This window comes from Gymnoscopelus microlampas, assembly GCF_963454915.1.
Source record: "Gymnoscopelus microlampas genome assembly, chromosome: 10".
Taxonomy (NCBI): domain Eukaryota; kingdom Metazoa; phylum Chordata; class Actinopteri; order Myctophiformes; family Myctophidae; genus Gymnoscopelus; species Gymnoscopelus microlampas.
In genome coordinates, this window is record NC_139947.1 from 8564143 (window position 1) to 8590618 (window position 26476).

The 26476-nt window shown below is 40.8% G+C and overlaps 1 protein-coding gene across 4 annotated transcripts in view; it reads left to right on the forward strand.

Moving 5' to 3' along the window:
* The window catches only part of plcg1 (phospholipase C, gamma 1), an 88151-nt gene that overhangs the window by 12621 nt on the left and 49054 nt on the right, over window positions 1-26476 (forward strand). For all 4 annotated transcript variants that reach the window (XR_014601677.1, XR_014601678.1, XR_014601679.1 and 1 more), the window contains exons 3-12: window positions 11082-11234; window positions 13267-13360; window positions 13525-13572; window positions 15769-15853; window positions 16374-16460; window positions 18687-18709; window positions 18845-18914; window positions 20346-20447; window positions 23575-23693; window positions 26293-26378. Coding sequence is in view for 1 of the 4 variants with exons in the window: in XM_084069462.1 (XP_083925588.1) it covers window positions 11082-11234; window positions 13267-13360; window positions 13525-13572; window positions 15769-15853; window positions 16374-16460; window positions 18687-18709; window positions 18845-18914; window positions 20346-20447; window positions 23575-23693; window positions 26293-26378 (867 nt within the window). In the remaining 3 variants the exon portion in view is untranslated. The remainder of the gene's footprint in view (window positions 1-11081; window positions 11235-13266; window positions 13361-13524; window positions 13573-15768; window positions 15854-16373; window positions 16461-18686; window positions 18710-18844; window positions 18915-20345; window positions 20448-23574; window positions 23694-26292; window positions 26379-26476) is intronic.

Genomic DNA, 26476 nt, shown 5'->3' on the forward strand with positions numbered 1-26476 from the left:
ACAGTGGTGTACGAAAATAGCGAAGAAATAGCCGATCTACATGCTCACAATGTGTCGCGATGGGAAGCGTTCAAAAAGCTTCAATTGTGATATTGGTGCTATCGTCCAGCCCTTCGCAGTGTGTGTAGTTAGTAAATTGCCCCACCCTCCCGTACCACTTGAACCCTGTGCCACCCGGAAGCCACCCTGGTGGTCACAGGTCTTTGATGTGTGTGTAGCTGCCTATGGCACTGTGGTGGTACATCAACACCCATCAACCTAGACCTGCAGGCATCATGCTCATCTGTCTGCATCTGTTGTCTGGGCAGTGATTTAAGACGGGGGGGGGGGGGGGGAAGCATCTGTGTCATTTTAAGATGTCTTTGGCTATTCAAAATAGCAGATCTACAAGCTCATAGCGCGGCACTATGAGCTTGTAGATCTGCTATTTTTGAAAATGTGTGCAAATCTTGTAATATGTGTTTTTTTAAACATTTTTAACTAAAATCTTTGCTTCTGGGGATTCTACAAATGTCTTCTAAACATTTTTTTGAAGAAAAAAAACAGCGTATGTTGCTATAAAATCAGTGGTTATCAAAAATTTGATGTATTTGGCCGTGGACCCCCATCTCAAAATATTTTGTTCCAGGGACCCCCAGAAGTTGTTAAAAATGTTGACTTAAAAAATATATATATTCAAAATTTGCACATGAGAAATCTCGGCAATGGCAGGAAAATAATTAATTGATGATGAAACAGTGTCAGCAAGTTATAATTGTTTTGCCTTTAACATAAAGTAGGCGTTCTTGTCCATGTGTCATGTGAAAATGCATATACAACACCATTGTGTGGTTAAGGCGTCCTGTGTGAAAACTGCTTTGATGCATGTCATTTCCTATAACACTGTGGCACATCAGCAGCCCATGTAGGCACGTAGCGTAGGCATCATCATAGTCATCTGTCTGCATCTATCTTCTGGGTGGAAATAAGTTAAACAATACCTGGGTTTGATTCTTGAGAAATGTCGACATGATCATACCAGTGATGATGAGGCTCTGTGGCTTTTGTTGTGGTCCGTTTCTAGAAAGTGTCTGTAAACTAGGCTTGTTCCTGGCAAAGTAAATAGAATCGTGTATATATATATACTGTGTGTGAGTAATTTCCGATGACACTACTGTGCCAACCAGCACCAGCAACATGTAGTTTGGTTGGCTTTTTTGCAGGATATTTACCTATTTTCACCAAATGTTCGCCTACAATTAATATGCCCAGAATAGGAACGTTAGCTTTTATCTGGTTAAGGGAAAAAAAGAAGAAACACATTTTTATTCCTGAGAAATTCCAACATGATTATTATTAGTCTGTCAGTATCAAGAGTTCACCGTGACGATTCTGGCCTTGGTAGCGGGTCCCTGGAACAAAATATTTTCAGATGGGGGTCCACGGCTAAATACATGTAATCTTTGGGGTCCCTTGACATGAAAAAGTTTGAGAACCACTGCAACATTAGTTCATATTCTTTATTTGTCCCAGAGGGACATTCCATTTCACAAGTCTGTTCAACAACACATAATAGCAAAATACAAACACAACATAAAGACAATACATAGTAACACAGTCCCCAGAACACAAACAACACATCACCGAGGCAGTTTGTTTAGTGCTGCGATGGCTGAGTGGACAACACTCTTGCTAAAACGTAACCTTTTCCCATCTCAAAGTTCCGTATCTCCGTCCAGATGGCATGATTGTAAAGTTGCTTTATCGTTCATACCAGAGGGTGGTTGTAGGAAGGCCAATAATCTTGTCAACAAGCAATGTGTGTGATACTGAGAAGTTTGTTCTTGTTAGACATTGTCAACATATCGAAAAAGCATGGGGAACAGTACAACAGAATAGGTTGAATAATGCTTTTAGAATCGTATATCACCGATTGAATGGAAGATCCCGCTTGGTTTTTACCTACGCCGATATTAACCTGACCTGAGATACAATTCTACAAATGTCTTCTAAATCATAACAGTTTTCTGAAACACCTATGTTGCTATAATATCAGTGGTGCGCAACCCTTTTCATGTCAAGGTTTTTCAAAAATAGCAGATATACAAGCTCCTATATGAGCTTGTATATCTGCTATTTTTGAATAGCCAAAGTATAAAATAATAGTTAAAGTGGATACACAGATGCGTTCCCGGTTTTGATGGGTTACTTGATAATAGGCTCTATGCACAGCAGCCATATTATCACTTCCTTCACAGGTGTTACCAATGATACTAATGAAGGCTCTGTTCCATTTAGTGTAGCACAGTGGTTTCCACAATCTCCATAACTCTGAGAGTGTACAAATGGAACCAAATGGACCCGTACCTGTAAGGGGCCATTTGGAAGCCCATGAGGGTCCCTGGACCCCAACTTTAGACCCACTGGTGTAACAGAGTGTTTCCAGTGAGCCAACATGCACAATATCAGCACCCTGACTCTGTTTGACCAGAATGGAACAGAGCCTTCATTAGTATCATTGGTAACACCTGTGAATGTCTTCATAATATGGCTGCTGTGAATAGAGCCTATACTACAGCGTCACACAAAAGCATCAAAAGTAGCAGATCCACAAGCTTGTGGATCTGCTGCTCTTACTATTTTTGAAAATTGGAGGTTTTTCCACCCCGACAGAGACGATATTCAAACGCTCAAGTTTGCCAGGCCTGAAGAAAAACATATAAGTTGGTGTTTTCACCGCCGACTGTTACCAAAACCACTCATTACTGGCCCTTAGAAAAGGTGGGACAAAGTTGTTCTTTCTGGGTGGGGAAGGAGGTGAAGTCTATTTGTGTCGTGTGTGTGTGTGAGACACGAACCGTTTGAAGGAGTAACAGTGTGTGTGTGATGAAGATAGAAGAAGAATGCTATGAGCTTGTAGATCTGCTATTTTTGGATAACCAAAGTATAAAATATGGTTAAAGTGGTTAAAATGATTGTGACGCTATATTAACTAATTTTGATGAGCTAATGAGTTCTCTCTCCTGATTGGATGAAACTAGTATCCCTGCCTGAAAATGTATTTTCTGTTCACTAAAGAGCAGGAGACTGAAAATCCTACAGCAAAGATTACTAATAGGAATATAAAGCTATTTAACACTTATTTAATTAAGACGTATCACTAATTAATTTGCCCTATCAATCAGCTTTGGAGATGTTTGATATGATTAGTGGACGGTTCCTATCCATGTACAGGGATTAAAGCGAAAACTAAAGCTTTTGTCAGGCCAAGTCCCAATGTGCTATTAATAGGGATATCCGATGTTATCGTTTTGATGCTTCTGTGTGATGCTGTAGTGTAGTATGATCAAGTTTATGAAAAACCCAAAATTTAAAATATGGAGAGAAAAGAGGTTTCTGCCCGACAGCAACGATCTATATTATTACTGCAGGACTTGACTTTAGCAGCAGACCACATGGAGCAAAGAAACAGTGATCCATTTACAAGCCAAGGAGTAAGCCATGCTGGCCTCCTATGGAATCCAGATGACTGGAAATCAGTCACGGCGTCTGAGAACTTCTATCTAGTGGTTCTCAAAACCTTTCAAGGTCAAGGAGCCCAAAATAATCATTTGGCCCCCCATCTGAAAATAGTTTGTTCCGGGGGACCCCCCCATACAAGAATATAATACATCCAAAAAGCATTATATTCCACATTTTTCACATTTTTTCCAAGATTCTTTTGAAAATTAGCCGATCTACAAGCTCACAACGTGTCGATCTGCTAATTTTCAACTAGCCAATGTAGGGTTCAATTTGTTAAAGGATCTACACCATGAATTTAAAAAATAATAATGATATTTAATATCATATTGTTTATGTCCCTCAAACGTTTTTCAAAAGGTTTGAGCCTAAATCAAGCCTCAGATATACTCATTCCATCTAACTTCTCTCTGGCTTATAAAGCACTTTCACCAGCAATACCACATTGTCCTGTTTGGCACGGGGCGCTATTGAGCCAGTTTGTATGCACGTTACCTCCTGGTTCTGTGTGGAAAAAGTAAAAAAAAAAAATAAGAAAAATTAAATTAAATTAAATTAAAAAATATATATATATTTTTTTTTGGTTGGAACTGAAAAACGGGAGGGATTGCAACGTGACGTCACGTCAGGGTGCAAATCAGTTTGGCCTGTTTTGAGACCAATTTACAGAAAACCCCAGATTTGCTGTGAAAGCCTGTTCAAACTGGGGTATTTTTGGGGATAGAAGAGAGGTAGGGGAGACCAAAAACACACAAAAAAGAAGAAAAAGTTCAAATTCATGGTGTAGTCCCTTTTTAAAACTGATTTTGACTATAATTTTGACTAATCTGGCTGTGTGGGGAACCCCTCTCCCTCAAGGACCCCTGGGGGTCCCCGGTGCCGCACCCCACCCCACTTAGATAACCGCTGCTTTTAAAAATCCATCCATTTGTATCTACTAGCGGCAGTAGCTGAAAACCCAGGGAGTCGGTGTCGGTGTCTTTGCTGCACACTGCGTTCAGCTCCTACTCCTCTCTTCCTGCCTGCTGCAAAACCACACATCCTGTTAGTGTGTTGTGTATGTGTGCCTACACACCACATGTGTGTGTGTGTATATAGGTGTGTGTGTGTGTGTGTGTGTGTGTGTGTGTGTGTGTGTGTGCGGGCCTATGTGAGCTGTTCTCATCAGTGGTGTAAAGTAACTAAGTACATTTACTCAAGTACTGTACTTAAGTACAATTTTGAAGTACTACTCCACTACATCTCGGAGGCAAATATTGTACTTTTACTCCACTACAATGCTTTGAAAACTTTAGTTACTAGTTACCTTTTAGACTTTGATTATTATCGCAAAACACAGTAACCACTTCAACCCTGTATACATTTCGGCCATTTGAAAATAGCTGATCTACAAGCTCACGAGCTTGTAGATCAGCTATTTTCAAAAGATTCTTTATACATTTTGAACTTGTGCAATGGGACATTATGCACAATGTGTACTTTTACTTGTGCATTTTTAGCATATTTTGATACCAATACTTATGTACTTTTAATCAAGTCAATTTTGAATTCCGGACTTTTACTTGTAACATAGTATTTCTACATTGCAGTATTGATACTTTTACTTAAGTAAACAAAACATGTGAGTACTTCTTCCACCACTGGTTCTCATACCTATGCGCACGTCTTCTAAACCACATGAACCCTTAAAGCGTCCCTATTCTGGGCTCATGTCGCTCACGACGGGAGGAGAACATTCTGTGAAAACATAATCAGTACAAGCAGCTCACAATGTGTCGCAGTGCTTTGTTGAGATTGTAGATCGGCTATTTTTTTCGGCGAAGAGATTATTTTGGTTTAGAGAGGGGGTAAAAAGTAGGGGGCCCAAATGTACAGATCCATAGGGTACGCCGGTCAACAAACTATACAGTATAGGGTTTAACAAGCGCCACTATGTAACTTTTGGTTTTATAAAATGTAATTCTGAGTGTGTTCATATAATAGGGACTTTAAGCTTTCTGTTTTTCAGTACGGCGACGCCAGGCGGAGTGCGGCTGCTATGACGCAATCGCCGTAGCAGTCAAAATCGTTAAGCAAGCAGCCGTCGGCGACGGGTTCCCACCCCTTTTTGGTTTCCATGGTGACGCGTCTATGCAGCTCACCTATTTTTGACGTTGTAGACACTACGTGGAACGGTAGCTTCTGGCGTAGTAAAATAGGCTGCGGCGATGGCAGGTTTATCTATCGAGCGCTGATCATTTCCGGTTACCGTAGTCCTCTGCCGTAGCAGCCCATTGCTTAAACTCCGTATTATAACGAACACAACTGCGGTGGTTGTAGGTGGTGTTGGGTTAGACTGAAAGAACGAGCCCAATCGATGGTCTTGAAGGGCGGAGCCAAACCCAGGCGCTGGATTCCAGCGCCTGGGTTTGGAGCACTCTGATCGGTTAGGAGATAACAAGATCCTAAGACCAGCGTTCCTGCAAGGTTCTCCCATGCTTTTTTTCTTTTGAAAAAAAAAAAAAGGCATGGGTTTCCGAGGCTACTACTGGGTTGACAAGTGGAACTGCATGAAGCTCAAAAAGCAATATCTCCCCCTCCTCTAAACATATGTTAATAATACTAATAATAATACCCAGGTCCGAATCCCAGGTAGGACATTACACGTTACAGGGTACGTTGGCTATTTGAAAAATAGCAGATCTACAAGCTCACAGTGCGTCACTTTGTGTCACGCTGCAAGCTTCTACATCTGCTATTTTTGGAACCTTTTTGAAAAACATCGAAAATGCTTGCAAACTTTTGAATATTTTTTTTCATTTTTTACATGAATCTTCTCTTCAGGGGGGGGTTTCCCTGACGCGAAACATGAAACGTTTTCAGATGGGTGGTCCGCAGCCAAATACATATCAATTTGGGGGGTTCTTGGGACGAAAAAGCTTGAGAACTACTGGTTTAGAAGGCATTTGTAGAATGGGCCTCAGGTCTTAATGGGTTAAGTGGTTAACAAGCCATGATCCACACCTACACAGCAGCCCTCTCTATCATAGATCACATCGTTCACACGTTGACTTTCCTCCACACAGACAGCCAGGGCACAGCTAGACTTCCTGCTTTAAGTAAAGCCTCCGACAGCCTCCATTTGTTTAACCCATTTAGACCGGGCACGCATCTGTGTGTCATTTTTAGATTTCTTTGGGCTATAAAAGAATAGCAGATCTACAAGCTACGAGCTTGTAGATCTGCTATTTTTGAAAAATTGTGATTTTTTTTGTGTGCAAATCTTTGAATATATATATATTTTTAAAGTGAACATTTTTAACTAAAATCTTTGCTTCTGGGGGATGTCTTCTAAATCCTAACAGTTCACTTTTTGTAAAAACGTTGCTAAATATATCAGTGGTTCTCATCATTTTTCATGTCAAGGACCCCCATCTCAAAATGTGTGTGTATATATATATATATATATATATATATATATATATATATATATATATATATATATATATATATATATATATATATTCAAATATTTGCACACATTGTTCATGATTTAGAAAAAATAGTAGATCTACAAGCTCATAGCGCGGCACTCGGTGCCGCGCTATGAGCTTGTAGATCTGCTATTTTTGAATATAGCCCGGTCTTGAAGGGTTAAGAACACTTTAAGCTCGCTGCCGGAGTCAAAATATTATGCAGCTTCCTTCGGAGAGAAGCAGGAAAATAAGAGATAGCTCAGAGGTGTCACCTTACTGAAGGAGATCATGGAGGAGGAGGATGCATCCTGTTCCATGCTCCCCCACATATATACGTAGTGTGTGTGTGTGTGTGTGTGTGTGTGTGTGTGTGTGTGTGTGTGTGTGTGTGTGTGTGTGTGTGTGTGTGTGTGTGTGTGTGTGTGTGTGTGTGTGTGTGTGTGTGTGTGTGTGTGTGTGTGTGTGTGTGTGTGTGTGTGTGTGTGTGTGTGTGTGTGTGTGTGTGTGTGTGTGTGTGTGCAGTATAGGCCTGTCACGATTATGACATTTTACATGACGATTCATTGTCACACAAATAATTACATTTCTGTGAGGCTTTTAGGCTTCGTAAACTAAAGTTGCACGGGGCAACACATTTAATTACTGTCTTTATACTTTAAAAAAAAACACATTAATAGTGGAAATAACAGATCTACAAGCTCAAAAGGCGACGCCTTTTGAGCTTGTAGATCTGTTATTTCCACTATTTTTGATGATGTTGGAAAATGGGTGAACATTTTCAACATGGAAATGATTATCACGATTATGCAAAAGATTTCAAATAATTGCAATTAGGCGATTACGCAATAATTGTGACAGGCCTACGGTAGAACTATTTATAAATAGAAAGCATTCATCAAAAGAAGGTTAGAAAATAGTTTACATAATACTGTCAAAAATACAATACACATTTATCAGCAGCAACGCAATTTTACCACATGAACCGTACTGTCCCTATTTTGGGAACTTGTCATGATAGGTGAACATTCGCCAAAAAATAGCAGATTTACAAGCTCACAACACATGTTACACAGTGTCATCGGACATTACGCACATCAAAAGAAAGACGTGTGACCATGGGCATTCAAAGGTTAGGCAGAGGCCAAGTTCCTGCTCACGATCTCTGCACCAGAAAACCAAGCTAAATGCACGGCAGGGTGCCCATTCTACAGCTTAGTTCTGATAGTAAGTTTGTTCAAATTGCCATTAATCCATTAAGGCCTGAGGTTCCGATTCTACAAAATGTCTTCTAAAAACCTAACAGTTTTTTGAAAAAAAACGTATGTTGCTATGTCAGTGGTTCTCAAACGTTTTCATGTCAAGGACCCCAAAATGATATGTATTTGGCCACGGACCCCCATCTCAAAATATTTTGTTCCAGGGACCCCCAGAAGCAAAGATTTGAGTTACCAATGTTGGCCTAAAAATATATATATTTTCAAAGATTTGCACACATTTTCTCGTTTTTACAAAAATAGCAGATCTACAAGCTCGTAGCGCGGCACTCGGTGCCGCGCTATGAGCTTGTAGATCTGCTATTTTTGAATAGCCAAAGTGTAAAATAATGCTTTTTAGCTCAAATCAAAAAGGGACACAGATGCGTTCCAGGTCTTAATGGGTTAATTTACGAAAAAAATGCACAAACATTTAGAATATGGAGATGAGAGGTTTCTGCCCGACAACGACCATCGTTCTACAGTACAGTATATGTGTGTGTGTGTGTGTGTGTGTGTGTGTGTGTGTGTGTGTCTGCTCTTCAGGTTCCAGTCAGACGCTCACTGGTGTGGCTTGAGGTTCGTGGCCTCGGCTTTCGCTGTAAAGGCTCTCTGTGGTCAGGAGGACTTGAACCATAGAACCATAGTAGCCTATATGTCTGTGTATTCATTGATATGTTATGTTGTACACGACACGTATATGGTCTAGATCAAAGGTTTTCAACCCTTTTCATATCGAGGTCCATTCTTTATTTGGCATTTGAGCCACAGACCACCATTTGATGAGATTTTAGCCTGTCAGACCCAAGTCTTACAATATTTTGTTGTCGTTGGATAGGATTTTGTCCACAATTCCATGCTGTATTGATATTGGTACCAATAGGATAGATAACAGGCAAACGTTGACCAAAATAACAATTCTTTAATTAAGTAATGCAGATGTTTAACAATAATGTAACTCTTGAGAGCGTAAAATGAAACCAAATCCATTTGTTTTCATTTTACCCTCTCAAGAGTTGAAGATCTACCTTAAAAGGGTCTATTTGGTTACCAACCCTCCATCATTTAGCTGGGGACCACCTGGAACCCCCTCAAAGACCACTGGTGGTCCCCGAACCATTGGGTGAGAACCACTGGTCTAGATAGTAGATATGGCATTGGCTGTAGCTGTTTGTTGGAGCGATACGTCAACACTGACCACCACCATATTGACAGGGGCAAGCCTTGCCTCCTAATGCACTGGTTATCAAACTTAATTAAGTCAAGGACCCCTACATTGATATGTATTTGTACCACCATCTGAAAAGAAGAGAAAATGTATGTTAAATGATTTGAATTTGAATTATTTTATTTTATTTTTTAAACAGCTGTGAACTTGTAGATCTGCTATTTTTCTCGAGGGGGGCTGGGGACCCCCTCGAGGATATGTCTGTTGGAAAAAAGGTCTCACAATGAAAATCACCATGACTTGCTGAATTCTCAATCTATTTTCAGCAGTTTTGGTTTGTTACATTTATGTAAAAATGTGGATTTTCATACCAAAAAACACATTAACTTACATACTAGATAGATAATGACAGTAATGATTATGAAAGATAAAAAAGTTGTAGTCTCTGGTTCTTAACTCAGGCATATTTCTTGCTTTCCATTGGGGTCCTATGTATAAAATTAATCAACATAGCATAAAACATTTACACAATAATGCATGTCATCAACAAATACGAAACACTATACATATATATACGTATGTACAAAGGAGAAAAGGGTAAAGCGGCAGCAGTGAATGACACGTCCTTTCTATGGCAAAATGCATTTACCTCCTCTGTGTTCTGTGTATTAGCAAAAATCTGGTAATACGATACGTTTCATGGTACAGAGAGGTTACGATTCAATATATTGAAATACTGTAAGCAAGGTGATCTATTGCAGGGGGGGAATCTAATTTGAGGAAAACTCTCATAGTATAATGAACACACCACCATATGCAGGGGCGTCACGGCCATTCACTGTGCGTACGACGCAACACCCTCACTCTCACAGATCCGTGATTTCATACCCCCCACTTTAAAAAAAAACAAAAAATAAAAACTTTTTTTTGATAGTAAATCGGTAAAATCAGGAAAAAATAAGAATTAAATAACCTAACCCTAACCCTAAGACCAAAATAAAGTAACCAAAACACGAAAAAAAACTAACAAAATCCACCCCAAAAAACCGCAAAATTTTGAAAATACAAAATGTGTTTACATTTGACAGTTACAAATGTTTTTCACGATTTTTCAAAAATAGCATATCTACAAGCTCATAGCGCGGCACTCTATGAGTTTGTATATCTGCTATTTTTGAATAGCAGATATAAGCTATTTTTGAATAGCAGTAAAATAAGGGGTATAGTCCACCGAAAGTCCATCCCCCCCACCTTCTGAGAGCCCGTGACGTCCATGACCATATGCATATCCGAGTCATTTTTTTATCGTCTCTGTCGGCTGGAAACTTCACATGTCTAAAACGTGTTACTTTTCAGGATTGAAATTCAAAAATGGCAAAATTAGTAGATCTACAAGCTCAAAACGTGTCACTTCGCTCCGCGTTTCGAACTTTCGAGCTTGCGGATCTGCTACTTTTGACGCTGTTGTGTGACGCTGTAGTATGATCAAGTAGGGCATTAATTTACAAAAAAACACAAAAAGTTAAAAACTTTTAACACCCCTATTTCTGTCTACGAAACACAACCATAGTGTGTGCGAGGCCACGACATAGAGCGTACCTTCCTTAGATGCAATTCTAACATCAATGGCATCAAATCGTTGGGAAATTCCGATGCTTTATAATCTTAACATTTGTGCGTGTCTTTTCTTGTCTTTGTCTTCAGTCGACATCAGAGAGATCAAGGAGATCCGTCCTGGACAGAAGTCGCGGGACTTTGAGCGCTACGTGGAGGACTCGGCGGCGCGGCTGGACCAGGCCCACTGCTTCGTGATCCTCCATGGCACGGAGTTCCGCCTCAAAGCGCTCAGTCTAGCTGGTAAGCGTAGACGCACCCACCCTACCCAGGCTTTAATAGGCTCTATGCACAGCAGCCATATTATCGCTTCCTTCACAGGTGTTACCAATGATACTAATGAAGGCTCTGTTCCATTTAGTGTAGCACAGTAGTTCTCAGATTTTTTAATTTCAAATTTCCACGACCCCCATAACTCTGAGAGTGTACAAATGGAACCAAATGGACCCGTAATGGGTCCATTTGGTTCCATTTGTACACTCTCAGAGTTACACACCCGTAAAGGGCCATTTGGGAGTGTTTCCAGTCAGCCAACATGCACAACATCAGCACCCTGACTCCGTCTGACCAGAATGGAACAGAGCCTTCATTAGTATCATTGGTAACACCTGTGAATGTCTTCATAATATGGCTGCTGTGAATAGAGCCTATTACGTCTATGACAGAGTTTCTCAACCTTTTTCATTTCAAGGACCCCCCGGTTTGATATGCGTTAGGCCACAGACCCCCATATGATATGACGTTTATCTCTGGGACCTACACCGTAAAATGTGTAAATTAGTAGCCTATCTGTGTGTGTATTCATTGATATATTATGTACACAACACGTAGATAGTCTAGATCAGTGGTGTTCAACCTTTTTTCAAGACTGGCTTATAGACTCATGTCTGCTCTTGAATGCCAAAAAGACAGTCTGCATGGCCTTCTCCAAAAGACCAGTTGTGTTGGAGTCCTCAAATGTGTTTCTGGGTGGGGAGGAACTTGAACTTGTCCCAGAGTTCAAGTACCTCGGAGTCATATTAGACTCAACCCTAACTTTTAAAAAACATGTGAAGAAAGTCGCAAATACGATTAAATTCAACCCTCAAAATGTACAACAAATTAGACCCTTCCTGACAGTTGGAGCTGCCAGATCGTATCACTGTATGATCCTATCACACATTGAATACTGTTTCACAAACTGGTCTTGCACAGGCGTGACGATTCTCAAACCCATAGAACAGCTCTACAAGAGTCCGCTCAAAGTGTTTGACAGGAAGCCTCACTCATATCATCATTGTAACATCCTCTGGAGGCTCATTTTTTTTTAGCTTTGATAACTTTAACATTTTCAAACAGGTTGGGGTCATATACAAGACCCTACATGGTCTGTGCCCGCCCCCCCCAAGTGAATTCATTAAAAGGAAACCTGATAGGGGAATCAGTACCAGAGCAACCACTCGAGGAGATCGCAAAGTGCCGCACCGGCAAACAACATTCGGTCAAAAAGTCCTCTCAGTACAGGGTTGTGTAGCATGGAATGGCCTTCCTCTGCGTATAAGGGATTGTGCTACATTTCCATCTTTTAAAGTCAATCTGAAAAGACGGTTGCTTGAAAACCAAAGCTGCAACCATTTGTGATCTTGTTTTAGGTTTATTTTTATGCTGTGTTCCCTATTTAATGTTATGTAAATGACTTCTAAAGTTTGCAGGAGTGGTCTTCTTTTTTTTAACAAAATGCCTCAAATCATGAACGCAGCATCCAATCTTGAAAACATTTGACAAATTTGGACTATTTTAAAAGAAAATTACACAAATCTTGAATGGGGGCTCTTGGCACAAAATGTTTTCAGATGGGGGTCCATCGCTATATATACACGTATATACGACATTAAAATAGGGTTGTCCGATATTGGCTTTTTTACCGATAACCGATATACCGATATTGTCCAACTCTTAATTACCGATACCGATATCAACCGATACCGATATATGCGGGGATTATTGTGATTAGGGTAAGCTCAAATTTCATATCACACACACCATATACAGTAAAAACTATTGTAACTTATTTATAAAGCCAAAAAAAAAAAAAAAAAAAAAAAAAAATTTTTTTTTTTTCAAAAACCGATACCGATATTTTCCCGATATCAATTTTTATGCTAATATCGGCCGATAATATCGGGAGGCCGATAAAATCGGACATCCCTACATTAAAAGGTTTGAGAGCCACTCGTATACACTGTTTATCTGAGCTGAGACATCATGGCTCTTATATGCCCTTTGACCCCTACAGCCACATCTGATGAGGAGATGACAATGTGGGTGAAAGGTTTGACCTGGCTGGTGGCCGACACACTGAAGTCTCCCACACCTCTCCAGATTGAGAGGTAGAACACACACACACACACACACACACACACACACACACACACACACACACGCGCGCGCGCGTCATTACTTCTAAATGTAGGGTTACACCCAGTACTTGTCCTCTGTTTGCTTTTCTGTATTTAAATGCACTCTTTAACTATCCTTGTTCTCTCCATTTTAGGTGGTTACGGAAGCAGTTCTACGCTGTCGATCGCAACAGGGAAGACAAGTGAGTTTGCACAGTCAATCCTGGTGCAATAGAGCAGTGGTTCCCAAATTTGGGGTCGGCCACCCCCGATTTATTTGGGGGGGATCCCCAGATGATTAGCTTAATGTGCAACATCTATATTCCGTACGGAAGAGGGAAACATTGTGAAAATAGCTGATCTACAAGCTCATAAATAAAAAAACATCACGTGGATGCATCTGGTACGTATCATCGGTGTTGTAGCCTGGGGTCGACGGGTGTTTCGGGTCTGACAACATACACCCTCGCCCAGGTGACCCAGCCGGGGTTGATCAAGCCCCGACTTACGTCCCAGTAGCTACCCACGGTCAGTCCTCTTAGGACAAATGTCTGAACTCCTACAGGGTGGTGGGTGGGGGGTCCCCAGTTCAAATAGGATTATTTTGACAGACAGTCCAACCCGGTGCAATAGAGTCAAACACTAACCAGACAGTCAATCGCGGTGCAATAGAGTCAAACACTAACCAGACAGTCAATCGCGGTGCAATAGAGTCAAACACTAACCAGACAGTCAATCGCGGTGCAATAGAGTCAAACACTAACCAGACAGTCAATCCCGGTGCAATAGAGTCAAACACTAACCAGACAGTCCAACCATGTGCAATAGAGTCAAACCAGACAGTCCAACATTTTGCAATAGAGATGAACACTGACCAGACTATCCTGGCTGGAAGTCATAACTATGATTTTTGAGTGGTGCCAGCCACTCCTACACTTGACCGTGTGTGTGGGTCCGTCCGTCTGTCCGTTTGAGCGCGGACTCAACAGCTGCAGCTGATTGCAACACAAGGATGCAACCAGTTAGACTAATTCAAAGGCACCACTCTCTTCACACTGGGTGTGATTTTTTTTTTTTTTAGAATGCTGTTAGCATTGTGGTGGAGGGGGTGCCGATATCTGAGTGGTTAAGGTGTGCACCACATCGGGTCCTGGGTTCGATTCCCGAGCCCGACGACGATTTCACTGCATATAACTCCCCAACCCTCTTCACCCCTTTTTCCTGTCTCCCTCTACTATTTAGACCTGCGGTTCTTAAAAGCTTTTCCAGAAAAAGGTGTGTTTTTTTTTAAGACTCGGCCTCAGTAGTTGTTAGGTACAATACTCCAGTCAAGTGTACTTAGTTATTTTCCACCCCTGATTTCTGGGTGCCTGTGCGTGCCGTGCGGGGTGGGTGCAGCGTGTGGAAAATAACCACGTACTAACAATTTTTCTGGGTGCGTGTGGGGTGTGCAGCAGCAGCGTGTCGGTGCATTCGGTGTGCAGAAGGAACGCAGGCAGGCGGCCCTCAGCCACACACACACACACACACACACACACACACACACACACACACACACACACACACACACACACACACACACACACACACACACACACACACACACACACACACACACACCAGCAGCAGCTACTTCCTGAGGCAGGAAACAGACTGGAGAGGATGGGAAGAGAGAGAGAGAGAGAGAAAGAGAGAGAGAGAGATGTTTGTCTGTTACCTCCTAGACGGAGGAGGAGAAAGGCCAAAGCCTTTTGTTAGGCACTGCTCATGTTGTCTCCTTTTGGCTCAGATTCATTTCTTTCTTTTCTTTTTTTTTCACACTGCCCAGTAACAATGGAGTCGAAAGTGCCAACCATAAGCAAAAAAAATAGGGTTCACCAACACAACATACTGTATGTGTGAGCATTATAGACACTTACAGACATTGTCTGGAAATAATAAAGTTTGGCCATTGTTGCGTGTACATACACATACATAGATTTGTAAAATGCATTTACTTAACCATTATACTGCTTCATATGACAAATAGCAAGAATAGCAGATCTACCAGCTCAAAACGTGCCGGTAAGCTTGTAGATGTGCTATTTAATAATAAATATATATATATATATATTTTTTTACACATTTCGAAAATTGGCCCAAGTAGGGATGCCAGGGTTAATATGGTTAGCATACGTTTATTTTATTAAATTGTTGAATTGGGAATATTATCCAGTATTATCTAGTAGTATAAATATCAAACACATATGATTTCCTAAAAGACCAGATGTGGGGGATTTTGTACGTACATGCATGTATGTTGCTGTATATCCCTGTGCTAGCGTTGGAAATTTACTACGTGCCTCTGAGTGCATTGGAGTGATTTTACTTTTCTTAAATACGTGTGTGTGCGTGTGTAGGATATCCTGTAAGGATCTGAAGAGCATGCTGAGCCAGGTCAACTACAGGGTCCCCAACATGAGGTTCCTCCGAGAGAAACTTCCGGTAACGTAACTCATCCCCCACCCACACACAACATATGAATAGAAACTTAATTTCTGTTTGCCTTTGGGCAGATATGACAAATAACTTAAATATACAAAGAAATTACTGACATATTTAAAGGTAGGGTAAGTGATTTACTTTGGTTAAAATAAGTGTTAAATACTTCTATATTCTGATGCTTTAGAGTGTTTGTTCAGTAAAAGGAGTCTCCCATGTTTCTCCAGCTCTTTATTAAACAGAAATGGCATTTTCAGTGCTCTCTCCTGATTGGCTAAAATGTTGTCACCTACCTGAAAAAGTGCTATATTCTGTTTACTAAAGAGCTGGAGAGACCCCTGTGACAGAACAAACGCTCTGTAGCAATGATTACTATTAGAATATAGTACTGTAACCTTTTTAACAAAAAATATATATATATATCACTTCACGCCCCGACAAAGACGACATCACATTATAATCAGCGTCAATATGGCTTCTCACTAAAGAGCATGGTTGTGTGCTTTTTTGTCTGCTGTTGCAGGACTCTGAGCTGAGGAATGGAGACGTGGTGTCCTTCAGCCAGTTCTCCCAGCTCTACCGCAGCCTCATGTTCGATGCTCAGAAAAATGTAAGTTCATGATAATAAATAATAATATCTCAAATAGCGCTTTTCTAAGTACCCAAAGGTGCTTTACATGGGGGGGCGGGGGGAGAAAATCTACTTTATTAGTTGGCTTAGACTAAGGAATAGGCTCTATGCACAACAGCCATATTGGAAAGAAATTGGGCCACTTCTTACTTCCTTCACAGGTGTTACCAATGATGCTAATGAAGGCTCTGTTCCATTCTGGTCAGGGTGCTGATATCGTGCATGTTGGCTCACTAGAAACACTCCATTTTGGTTCCCAAATGGCCCCTTATGGTTCCATTTGTACACTCTCAGAGTTATGGGGGTCCTTGAAAATAAGACAACCACTATGCCACACTAAATGGAACAGAGCCTTAATTAGTATCATTGGTAACACCTGTGAAGGAAGTAAGGAAGGGGCCCAATTCATTCCCAATATGGCTGCTGTGCATAGAGCCTATAAAACCAGTAGAAACAGTGGAATGGTGAGACTGGGGGGTGTGCAGTTAGCTGGGGAAAGCCATATTGAAGAGGTGCGGTTTTGAGAGTGGTTTTGAAGATTTGGAAGGTGGGGGGCTTCTCTGAAAGTATTGGGGTGTGCGTTCCACAGGGTTGGGGCATTTTTATGCAGCTACTTATCAATTTATTTTTAAAAAATCGGTGAGGTTCTGAAATAACTGTCTATAAAAGGGTCTGTCTTTCTGTGTCTGTCTGCGAATCTGGCAAACCGCTGGACAGATCAGCGTCACATTTTATTATGCACACTGTCACTAGGCCAACATGGCCCGCTTTATATTAGTAGCTTAATGACTAGTATTAAATTCTATTGTCTTTTTTATGTCCAATGTATTTGTATTTAAGTTCATAAAGTTAACATAAGTATAACTAAATGCATTCTAAATTAAATAAAGATTTTACTTTTCTGGATTCCAGTTAAAAAAATTCTAAGTAAAAATCCGGATTCCAAAACAAAAATAGCAAAAATAGCCGATCTACAAGCTGCGCGACGCGTTTTGAGCTTGTAGATCGGCTACTTTTGCTACTTTTGTGTGACATAGAACTTTGAAGTATAGTATATGCAATGTGGCCCTCTGGAGTGAGTGTGGAAATACAGTGGCCCTCTTATCATCAAAGTTGCCCGCCCCTGCACTACTAGGCGTAACGTAGAATCAAAATGGGGATCATTGAAATGAAAAAAGAGCGTAACTGGATTAGGAGAGTTGGACTGGAAGGCTGAAGAAGGACATGCAACGAGGGATCTCTCCAGTCTGCAATCCAAACTGAGACTTTGAGATCGTGCGGTTGACACACTATCCAGTCCGTTACCGGCCGCCAACCCGCTCACCCCCCCCCCCCCCCCCCCCCCCCCCCAATCCATTTTTATACAACCTCGCCCGGCCATCATAGTTGCTGAAGCGGTCGGCCCCATTTGATGGCTCGCGAAAGGCACTCAATGCCCCCACCCCCCCCCACCTCTCTCCTCTCTCCACCCCAATCTGTCTGTTCTCAAATGGCTCCCGGATCAATACAGACCAGTTAAAAACCCTCCCGACCCCTCTGGTGGAGGCCATTAGAGCACACACACACACACACACACACACACACACACACACACACACACACACACACACACACACAGATGTACAGGCCGGCCGGGGTCAGATGAAACCGGGATGACCCCCTGCTTGAGTTCATGTCGTGTGCTGGTGTGTCGTGCGGTCGAAAATATCAGATCTACAAGCTCGTAGATCAACTATTTTTAGCGCGTGACACCACAGCACGACCGAGTACACGGCGGGCTTCACTGTGACTAAGCACAGAGCCCCCCAGCATGATCATGTGGCTGACTGGTTTTATACATAAAAAGATGCGTGCTTTGACTAATTGCCCACTTAAACCCTATGTACTTCATTTGACCGGGGTCCCCCAGGGGTCTGTGCTTGCCCTCTACATCAGAGGTAGTTCAGCTATTTTCGACATGTTCGCCTATTAAATTATGACAGGGCTGGTAAGGTTCGTAGGGTTAACTTCAAATCTTCAGTTTTTATAAATACTCCAGTAAAGTACAGTACTTGAGTAAATGTACTTAGTTACTTTACACCACGGATTTTGCACAGGAATTGGCAAACATTTTCTTTACTTACAGAGTTCTATGATTTCCTAATACAAATATAATAACATCTTCAGTTTATAATGATGACCCAATTTTGAACATTTTCTTTTCAGATGGAGATTCCCGTTCTGCAGAGGTAAATCCAACGGCAAACACCGTCTGACACACACCATGAATCTCTTTGATGTCAGATGGAATAACTTGTTAATAACGTTGTTTTTTATGAAATTAAATGCATGGTGTTTTTTTTTTTTCTGTCTTCCTCCGTCAGGTTCATTGACAGACCGGAACAGAGGATCTCTCTAGAGGATTTCAAGAGCTTCCTGTTGGAGTCTCAAAAGGTACTCTCTCTCTCTCGCTTTTCACTCTCTCTCTCTGTGTCTCTCTCTCTCACTGAGGGGAGTCAGACCGCAAGACGTCAGACTTCCTGTGTGGCTTTGTGCCGATTTCGATTTGACACGTCCCCATCTGCAAGGTGAACTGCTACTTAATGTTTACACTGTGATGTCTGATAATGTGCTGCTAAACGACGTCTCACCTGCACATGAGACTATAGAGACACACAAGGGGCTGTGTTTCTATATCTGTTGATATTTTATTGGGCTATTGTTCTCTTAAACTTATGTACCTTATCAATTACATCAATTACTATATCTGCTTCTATTTTAGCTGCCCCCAATTCCAATTCCATTTGTTTTTCTTTAACCATGTACTAGTGTTGATTTCGTCGACTAAGACTATGATGAAAAATGTTCGTCGACTACCTTTTTTCACTGACAAACGAAATAAAGACTAAGCTACGATGACTAAAGCTAAGACTAAATATATTGACAATTTCGTCAGCAAATAAAAAACAGACTAAAATGCTAGTGAGGGACCGGTGGAGCAGAGATGCAGCAGAACTAAGACAAGTCATTGTATGCTTGTTTGCGCTCGGGTGTTACGCTCTGAAAATAGCCGTTCTACAAGTTCACAACGCGTTGCTGCGACACGTTGTGAGCTTGTAGAACGGCTATTTTTAGCATGCAACCAAATGTAAAATCAGCCGTTACGACCAAGGCATCAAGGCACCACCAACATACATTTTAGTCGACTAAATCAACTGTAGATTTAGTCGACTATAATCTTATGATATTTTGTCGACTAAAACTAGACAAAAACTAAAACATTTCAGATGACTAAAATATGACTAAAAACACTGCCATGTACCTTATATATATATATATATATATATATATATATATATATATATATATATATATATATATATATATATATATATATATATATATATATATATATATATATATACTGTATATTAGGGTTGTCCGATATTGGCTTTTTTACCGATAACCGATATACCGATATTGTCCAACTCTTAATTACCGATACCGATATCAACCGATACCGATATATGCGGGGATTATTTTGATTAGGGTAAGCTCAAATTTCATATCACACACACCATATACAGTAAGAACTCCTGTAACTTATTTATAAAGCAAAAAAAAACAAAAAAAATCTTTTTTTTTCAAAAACCGATACCGATATTTTCCCGATATCAATTTATATGCTAATATCGGCCGATAATATCGGGAGGCCGATAATATCGGACATCCCTAATATATATAGTATATTAACTCTACTCATATAAAGATCATTTGACATTTCTGAACTGTTTTCCTTGTTTTCTCAATTATTTGCCCTTTTCCTCAAAACGAAACGATGGGGGCCTTGTAGGCTAATATTCACAAACTTTGTGTTGAACGCAGGATCTGTGGGCCACAGACAACAACCAGGTACAAGACTTTATGTTCGGCTACCTGAAGGACCCCCTGAGAGAAGTGGAGCAGCCCTACTTCCACCAAGACGAGGTACGTAAAACCTGATATCGTCGCTGTCGAGCAGAAACCTCTTATCTCCATATTCTAACTTCCTGTGCTTTTTTTTGGGGTAAATTAACGCCATACTTGATCATACTACAGCGTCACACAAAAGTAGCAGATTCGCAAGCTTGAAACGCGACGCAAAGCCACACGTTTTGAGCTTGTAGATTCCCAAAATAGGGGGGGTTGTCTCTTTCTCTCTCGTCTCTCTCCCTCCTTTTGTTCTTTGGTGCTCGATCATCCTGCTTGTTTCCGTATCTTTCCTATGTAACAGAACACCACCCCCCATCCAGTGGTGGAAAAAGCACTCAAATGTTTTACTTAAGAAAGAGTATCAATACTGGAATGTAGAAATACTCTGTTACAAGTAAAAGTCTGGAATTCAAAATTTACTGACATACAAAGTATTGGCATCAAAATGTACTTAAAGTACTACAAGTAAAAGTATGCAGAATGTCCCGTTTCAAATGTATAAAGATCTTTTGAAAATAGCAGATCTACAAGCTCACGATGCGTCGCATCGCGACGCATTGTGAGCTTGTAGATCGGCTATTTTTAAATGGCCGAAATATATATAGGGTATGTATGTTTCGTTATATAATCAAAATCTACAAAGTAACTAGTAGCTAAAGTTTTCAAATAATTGTAGTGAAGCAAAAGTATTATATTTGCCTCTGAAATGTAGTGGAGTAGCACTGAAGATTGGAAATACTCCAGTAAAGTCAAAATAATTGTACTTAAGCACAGTACTTGAGTAAATGTACTTCGTTACTTTACCCCCCCACACCCCACGCGCTGCTTTGGACGCTGACTCATGGAAAAACTTTTTTTTGCAGTGGGTGGGTGGGTGGGAAGATGCATTACTGAAAATCTACATGGATTGTCTTGACCGTAAGCCCTAACACTAGGGTCTCCTCCCACGCCCATAGAGAGAGGTTATTGACTGTGTGTGCACGCGGCCGCGTGAGACTTTCTGCAGAAAGCAAAGGAGGGTTTTTGTGGTTGACCCCTGAAGCTGCAGAGAGAGAGAGAGAGAGAGAGAGGGAGAGGAAGCCGGTACCCCAGGCAACATACATACTGGAATTGGCGCTACTGTTTTTCTGTGCCCAAGGCCTATCGTAGAGGCTGTCACGATTACACATTTTAATTGTGTTTGGCATTGAGCATATGAAGCCTTTTAGTCTTCGTAATCAAAAATTGCACAGGGCAGATATGACAAATAACTGAACCATACAAATAAATTATTGTCATATTTAATACTTTTATACATGTAAAAATTGCAGAAATAGCTGATCGACAAGCTTACAACGTAAAGCATGTAGATCTGTATCTTTCTGCTTTTTTAATATTTGAAAATGATTCTCAAGATGGAAACGATTATGACGATTATGCAAAAACAATTGTGATTATCTCAAATAATTGCGATTAGACTATTATGTAATAGTTGTGGCCTAGGCCTACTGTATGTACTGCTGCCTAAATGATGTTGTTCGGTGGTGCGTCGTGTGCCGAAAAGGGCTGCTCAATGCGTCGCATTGTGAGCTTGTAATGCTTGAAAATCTGTGAGATTAAATGCCAAATGAAAAAAAAATCTACCAGTGTTTGACGCTTGGCTGGTGTTAAAGCGGTGCTATCTAACTTTTAGTATGTTTATACAATATAACTTATACAATTGGGGTGGTTGTATTTTGTCTCCCTGCTCTTCTATTGAGACATTTAGATTGTGTCAAAGGTCATGTCTCACCTAGACACAGGATCTGACACGAATTTTGACCTGATGGTCAAGATTCAATTTATCCCCTGAGCGAGCAGGCAGGCTCTATTAGCTCAATGGTAAAAAATGTCAGCACTTGCGCAGGAAACCGGGTTCAAATCCAGGTTAAAGGAGGAAAGTTACATAGTGCAGCTTTAATTTCAGACCCTACCTGTATTAGGGCTGCATTATATTTTATTTTACATGGTGATTTGCGCATGCCCAATTATTATCATTTTTATCAATCAAGGCAAATTAATGCAAACATGGCATGCTTAAGAAGCACAATCAAGGATATTTAGTAGGCAAAACGTTTCGGTCAAAAAGTGTGTGTGTGTGTGTGTGACGGAGAGAGAGTATAGGTCCCAAGGTCTCCCCAATTCTCTCGCAAGCCGCTCTTGGTTTTGGCAGAAAAGTATCTGTACCAAAATCCATGCACTTTTATTCTTATGCCCAAAAATAGCCAATCTACAAACTCACAACACGTCGCAAGCTTCTACATCGGTTAATTCTGGTGCGCGATACTGGCATGCAACAAAGTATAAATCAGGCTACAGTGGGCGTGTACTGTATGTATATATATATATGTATAGAGATGAGTTCTTCTTTACCGTGTCGGTAATTCCCGTCAGCAGAAGCTAATCTCATTCCAAGCGGCACTCCCCAGTTCTATACGATGCACTATGCTTTCCGTCAACGATTGCTTCTGATCTAGCAAATTGCTTGCACATTTTAGTAAATGTAATCTTGGTGTCCAGGTAGAGTGGGAAAACTCCATTACTTATGCAGCAGCTGCTTTATAAAATGTCTGGCCATCGACCTGAAACAAACCCATCTCCCGTCTCTCTCTCCCCCTCCTGTCTGGAAATGTTGGAAACCCAGTGGTTCTGGAACATTCCCATAACAGCGACATTTTCAAGCGTAACTTGCGAGCTTGTAGATCAGCTGTTTTAGATCTACCCATTTTGAGAACCATTGACTTATGCAGTAGGGGGGGGGGGCGTACCAGGGGGTCCCCAAATGTGTTAATAAAGTGTCACAATCATTTTAGCCCCTTTATCCATATGTTATACTTTGGCTTTTAAAAAATGGCAGATATACAAGCTCATAGCGAGGCACTCGCTATGAGCTTGTCGTTCTGCTATCTTTTTCAAATTGTGAAAAGTTGTGCAAATCTTTGAATATATATATATATTTTGGAACAAAACTTTTTCAGATGGGGGTCCGTGGCCAAATGTATATCAATTTAGCGGTCCTTGGCATGAAAAAGGTTTGAAAACCACTGCTTTATTACTGCAGGCGTCTAGCAATGGAACCCGTAACGATCACCTCTCCCTGTTTCTTTCTTCCTTCTCCGTCCAGCTGATGACCTACCTGTTCTCCAAAGAGAACAACATCATGGATTCGTCCCTGGACCAGGTGTGTCCCGAAGACATGAACAACCCCCTGTCCAACTACTGGATCTCCTCCTCACACAACACGTAAGTAGGGCTGTCACCATTACAAATTTAACCCATTAAGACCTGAGGCCGCTTCTAAACATTTTCTAAATCCTAACAGTTTTTTGGAAAAAACTACCAAAAAATAATTTTCACGATTTTTCAAAAATAGCAGATCTACAAGCTCGTAGCGCGGCACTCGGTGCCGCGCTATGAGCTTGTATATCTGCTATTTTTGAATAGCCAAAGACATCTAAAGTGACACAGATGCGTTCCAGGTATCAATGGGTTAAGTTGACGACTCATTTTCACTCAAATAATTGCGATTGACGATTTCATTGTGTTTCTGCCGTTGAAAATGAATGGGACATTATGGATAAAAATGACATTTCTGTTTGACTTTTTAGCTTTCGGAAACAAAAGTTGCACAGGGCAGATATGACAAATAACACATATTTAATTACTTTCTACTTAAAAATAAACATTAATAGTGGAAATAGCCGATCTATAATCTCAAAACGCGTCGCATCGCGACACGATTTGAGCTTATAGATCTGCTATTTCCACTATTTTTGAATAAAAAAATATATATATGACATTTTTTAACATGGAAGTGATTCTGACGATTATGCAAAAATAATTGCGATTATCTCAAATAATTGCGATTAGATGGATTATGTAATCATTGTGACAGGCCTAGGTGGTGTTGACGGAGCCAGACACACTTGTTCACTGTATTTTATTTTTGACCATCTTAGAATTGTGTTTATCCTCGCTGTTGTCGGGCAGAAACCTCCTACAGTATCTCCGTATTCTTGGTGTTTTTTCGTAAATGAACGCCCTACCTGCTCATACTACAGCGGTAACTGTACTGTACTTAACACTATGAATGCCAGAGGTTTTTTTTTTTAAAACGGACAGAGTATTTAACAGAGTATTTTTTACATTGGAGTGTTGATACTTTTACTCAAGTAAAAAAATGTAGTACTTTTTCCACCACTGCCACTCGGCCACTCGGCCCAATGGTTCGAGCAAAGTTCAACGTCGCTTCAAAATGGACCAAATTTCCCGAAAGTTTGGTCCTGTTAGGCCTTGGTGACAGTCCTTCCCTCGATATGGGCACCAAGCCACAGGTCACATGGGCTTTTGTCCCAAAAGTTTTCAAGCCGTCGGCAACATCAGATAAAAGTGTATTATTTAACAATCAACCTCGTACCATGAAAGCTTGGCCTCATATTCTGCAGGAAAATGTCTTTTTCCTCCCATTGAAAAGTGTGTGAAAGGCAGTCGAAATGATAACTTTCTCTGCTGCCTGTGAAACAATACTCGTTGCAGGGGGAGCAATGAAAGCTTCCATGTTGCTTTGATTAAAGTTTGAATTGTCCGGCAGAATGAGAAATGATTGTTTACTCTAGTCGACAAAGAGAAAGAACCCCTTTTGATATGGCATTCTCCTGGTTGTGCTACAGCACCGCCATGGAATGTTTGTGTGTGTGTGTGTGTGTGTGTGTGTGTGTGTGTGTGTGTGTGCTTTGCATTGCAATGGATTGCATTGCAGTACAGTAGTGGGCATCATTCCACAGCAAAATCCTGAGTGTTAATTGAACTTGTAAAAAAGCATGTCAAAATTAACTAGTGACCCATTTTCAGCGTTAAAGGGATAGTTCACCCCCAAAATGACTTTATTTTCTATGGAATAGTCACCCCATGGAGACTTGAATTTATGGATATTTTTGTTTTTTTGTCGCATTCCTAAGCCAATAATCTGATGACTGGCATCGGTTCGGGTAGGAGACACAAAGAGTCTCCTTTGTGTCGGAACCGCTGCCTACCGGTCCTGCTGGTCATCAAATTATTGGCTTAGGAATGCCACAAAAACTAAAAAGTATCCATGAATTCAAGTCTCCATGGGGTGACTAATCGATAGAAACGTTTTTTTTTTGGGTGAACTATCCCTTTAACCACTTTCAACCTGGCGTCACTATAGTTGAAAAACTTTTTTTTTTTGATAGCCGATTTACAAGTTGACTATGTGTCGTGATGCGACGCGGTTGTGAGCTCGTAGATCGGCTATTTTCGCGTGACCCTGTCGTACGATGAAGAAATATGGGCCTAACCCATTGAGACCTGGAACGCATCTGTGTCACTTTAGATTTCTTTGGCTATTCAAAAATAGCAGATATACAAGCTCATAGCGCGGCACCGAGTGCCGCGCTATGAGCTTGTAGATCTGCTATTTTTGAAAAATCTTGAAAAAATATTTTTTAGATTTTTTTCAAAAAACTGTTAGGATTTAGATTTTTTTTAACACATTGGGTGCCAAAACCGTATATATACGGTTTTGGGAATACAACCGTGGAGTGCCAAAACTTCTTTCTTTTTTCCTTCACAGCACCAGGAGATATCATTTTCCGAAGATTTAGACTCCAATCCACTTCCTGGTTAACTTATGACTTCAAAAGCCTGTATCTCGGCTCCTAAAAAATGGTTAAAAATCCTGGCACTCAATGTACATTTTTTTAATAAACCTCTGGCACCCCAAGTGTTAAGAATCGCCTCAGGTCTTAATGGGTTAAGAGGTGGGTATGTGTGTGTTTGTGTTTTGCATGCATGTGGTTTGACGCTGCGTGCTTATTTTTAGCTACCTGACGGGAGACCAGTTTTCCAGCGAGTCGTCCCTGGAGGCGTACTCACGCTGTCTAAGGATGGGCTGCCGCTGTATTGAGTGTGAGTAAACACACACACACACACACACACACACACACACACACACACACACACACACACACACACACACACACACACACGCACACACACACTTCTCC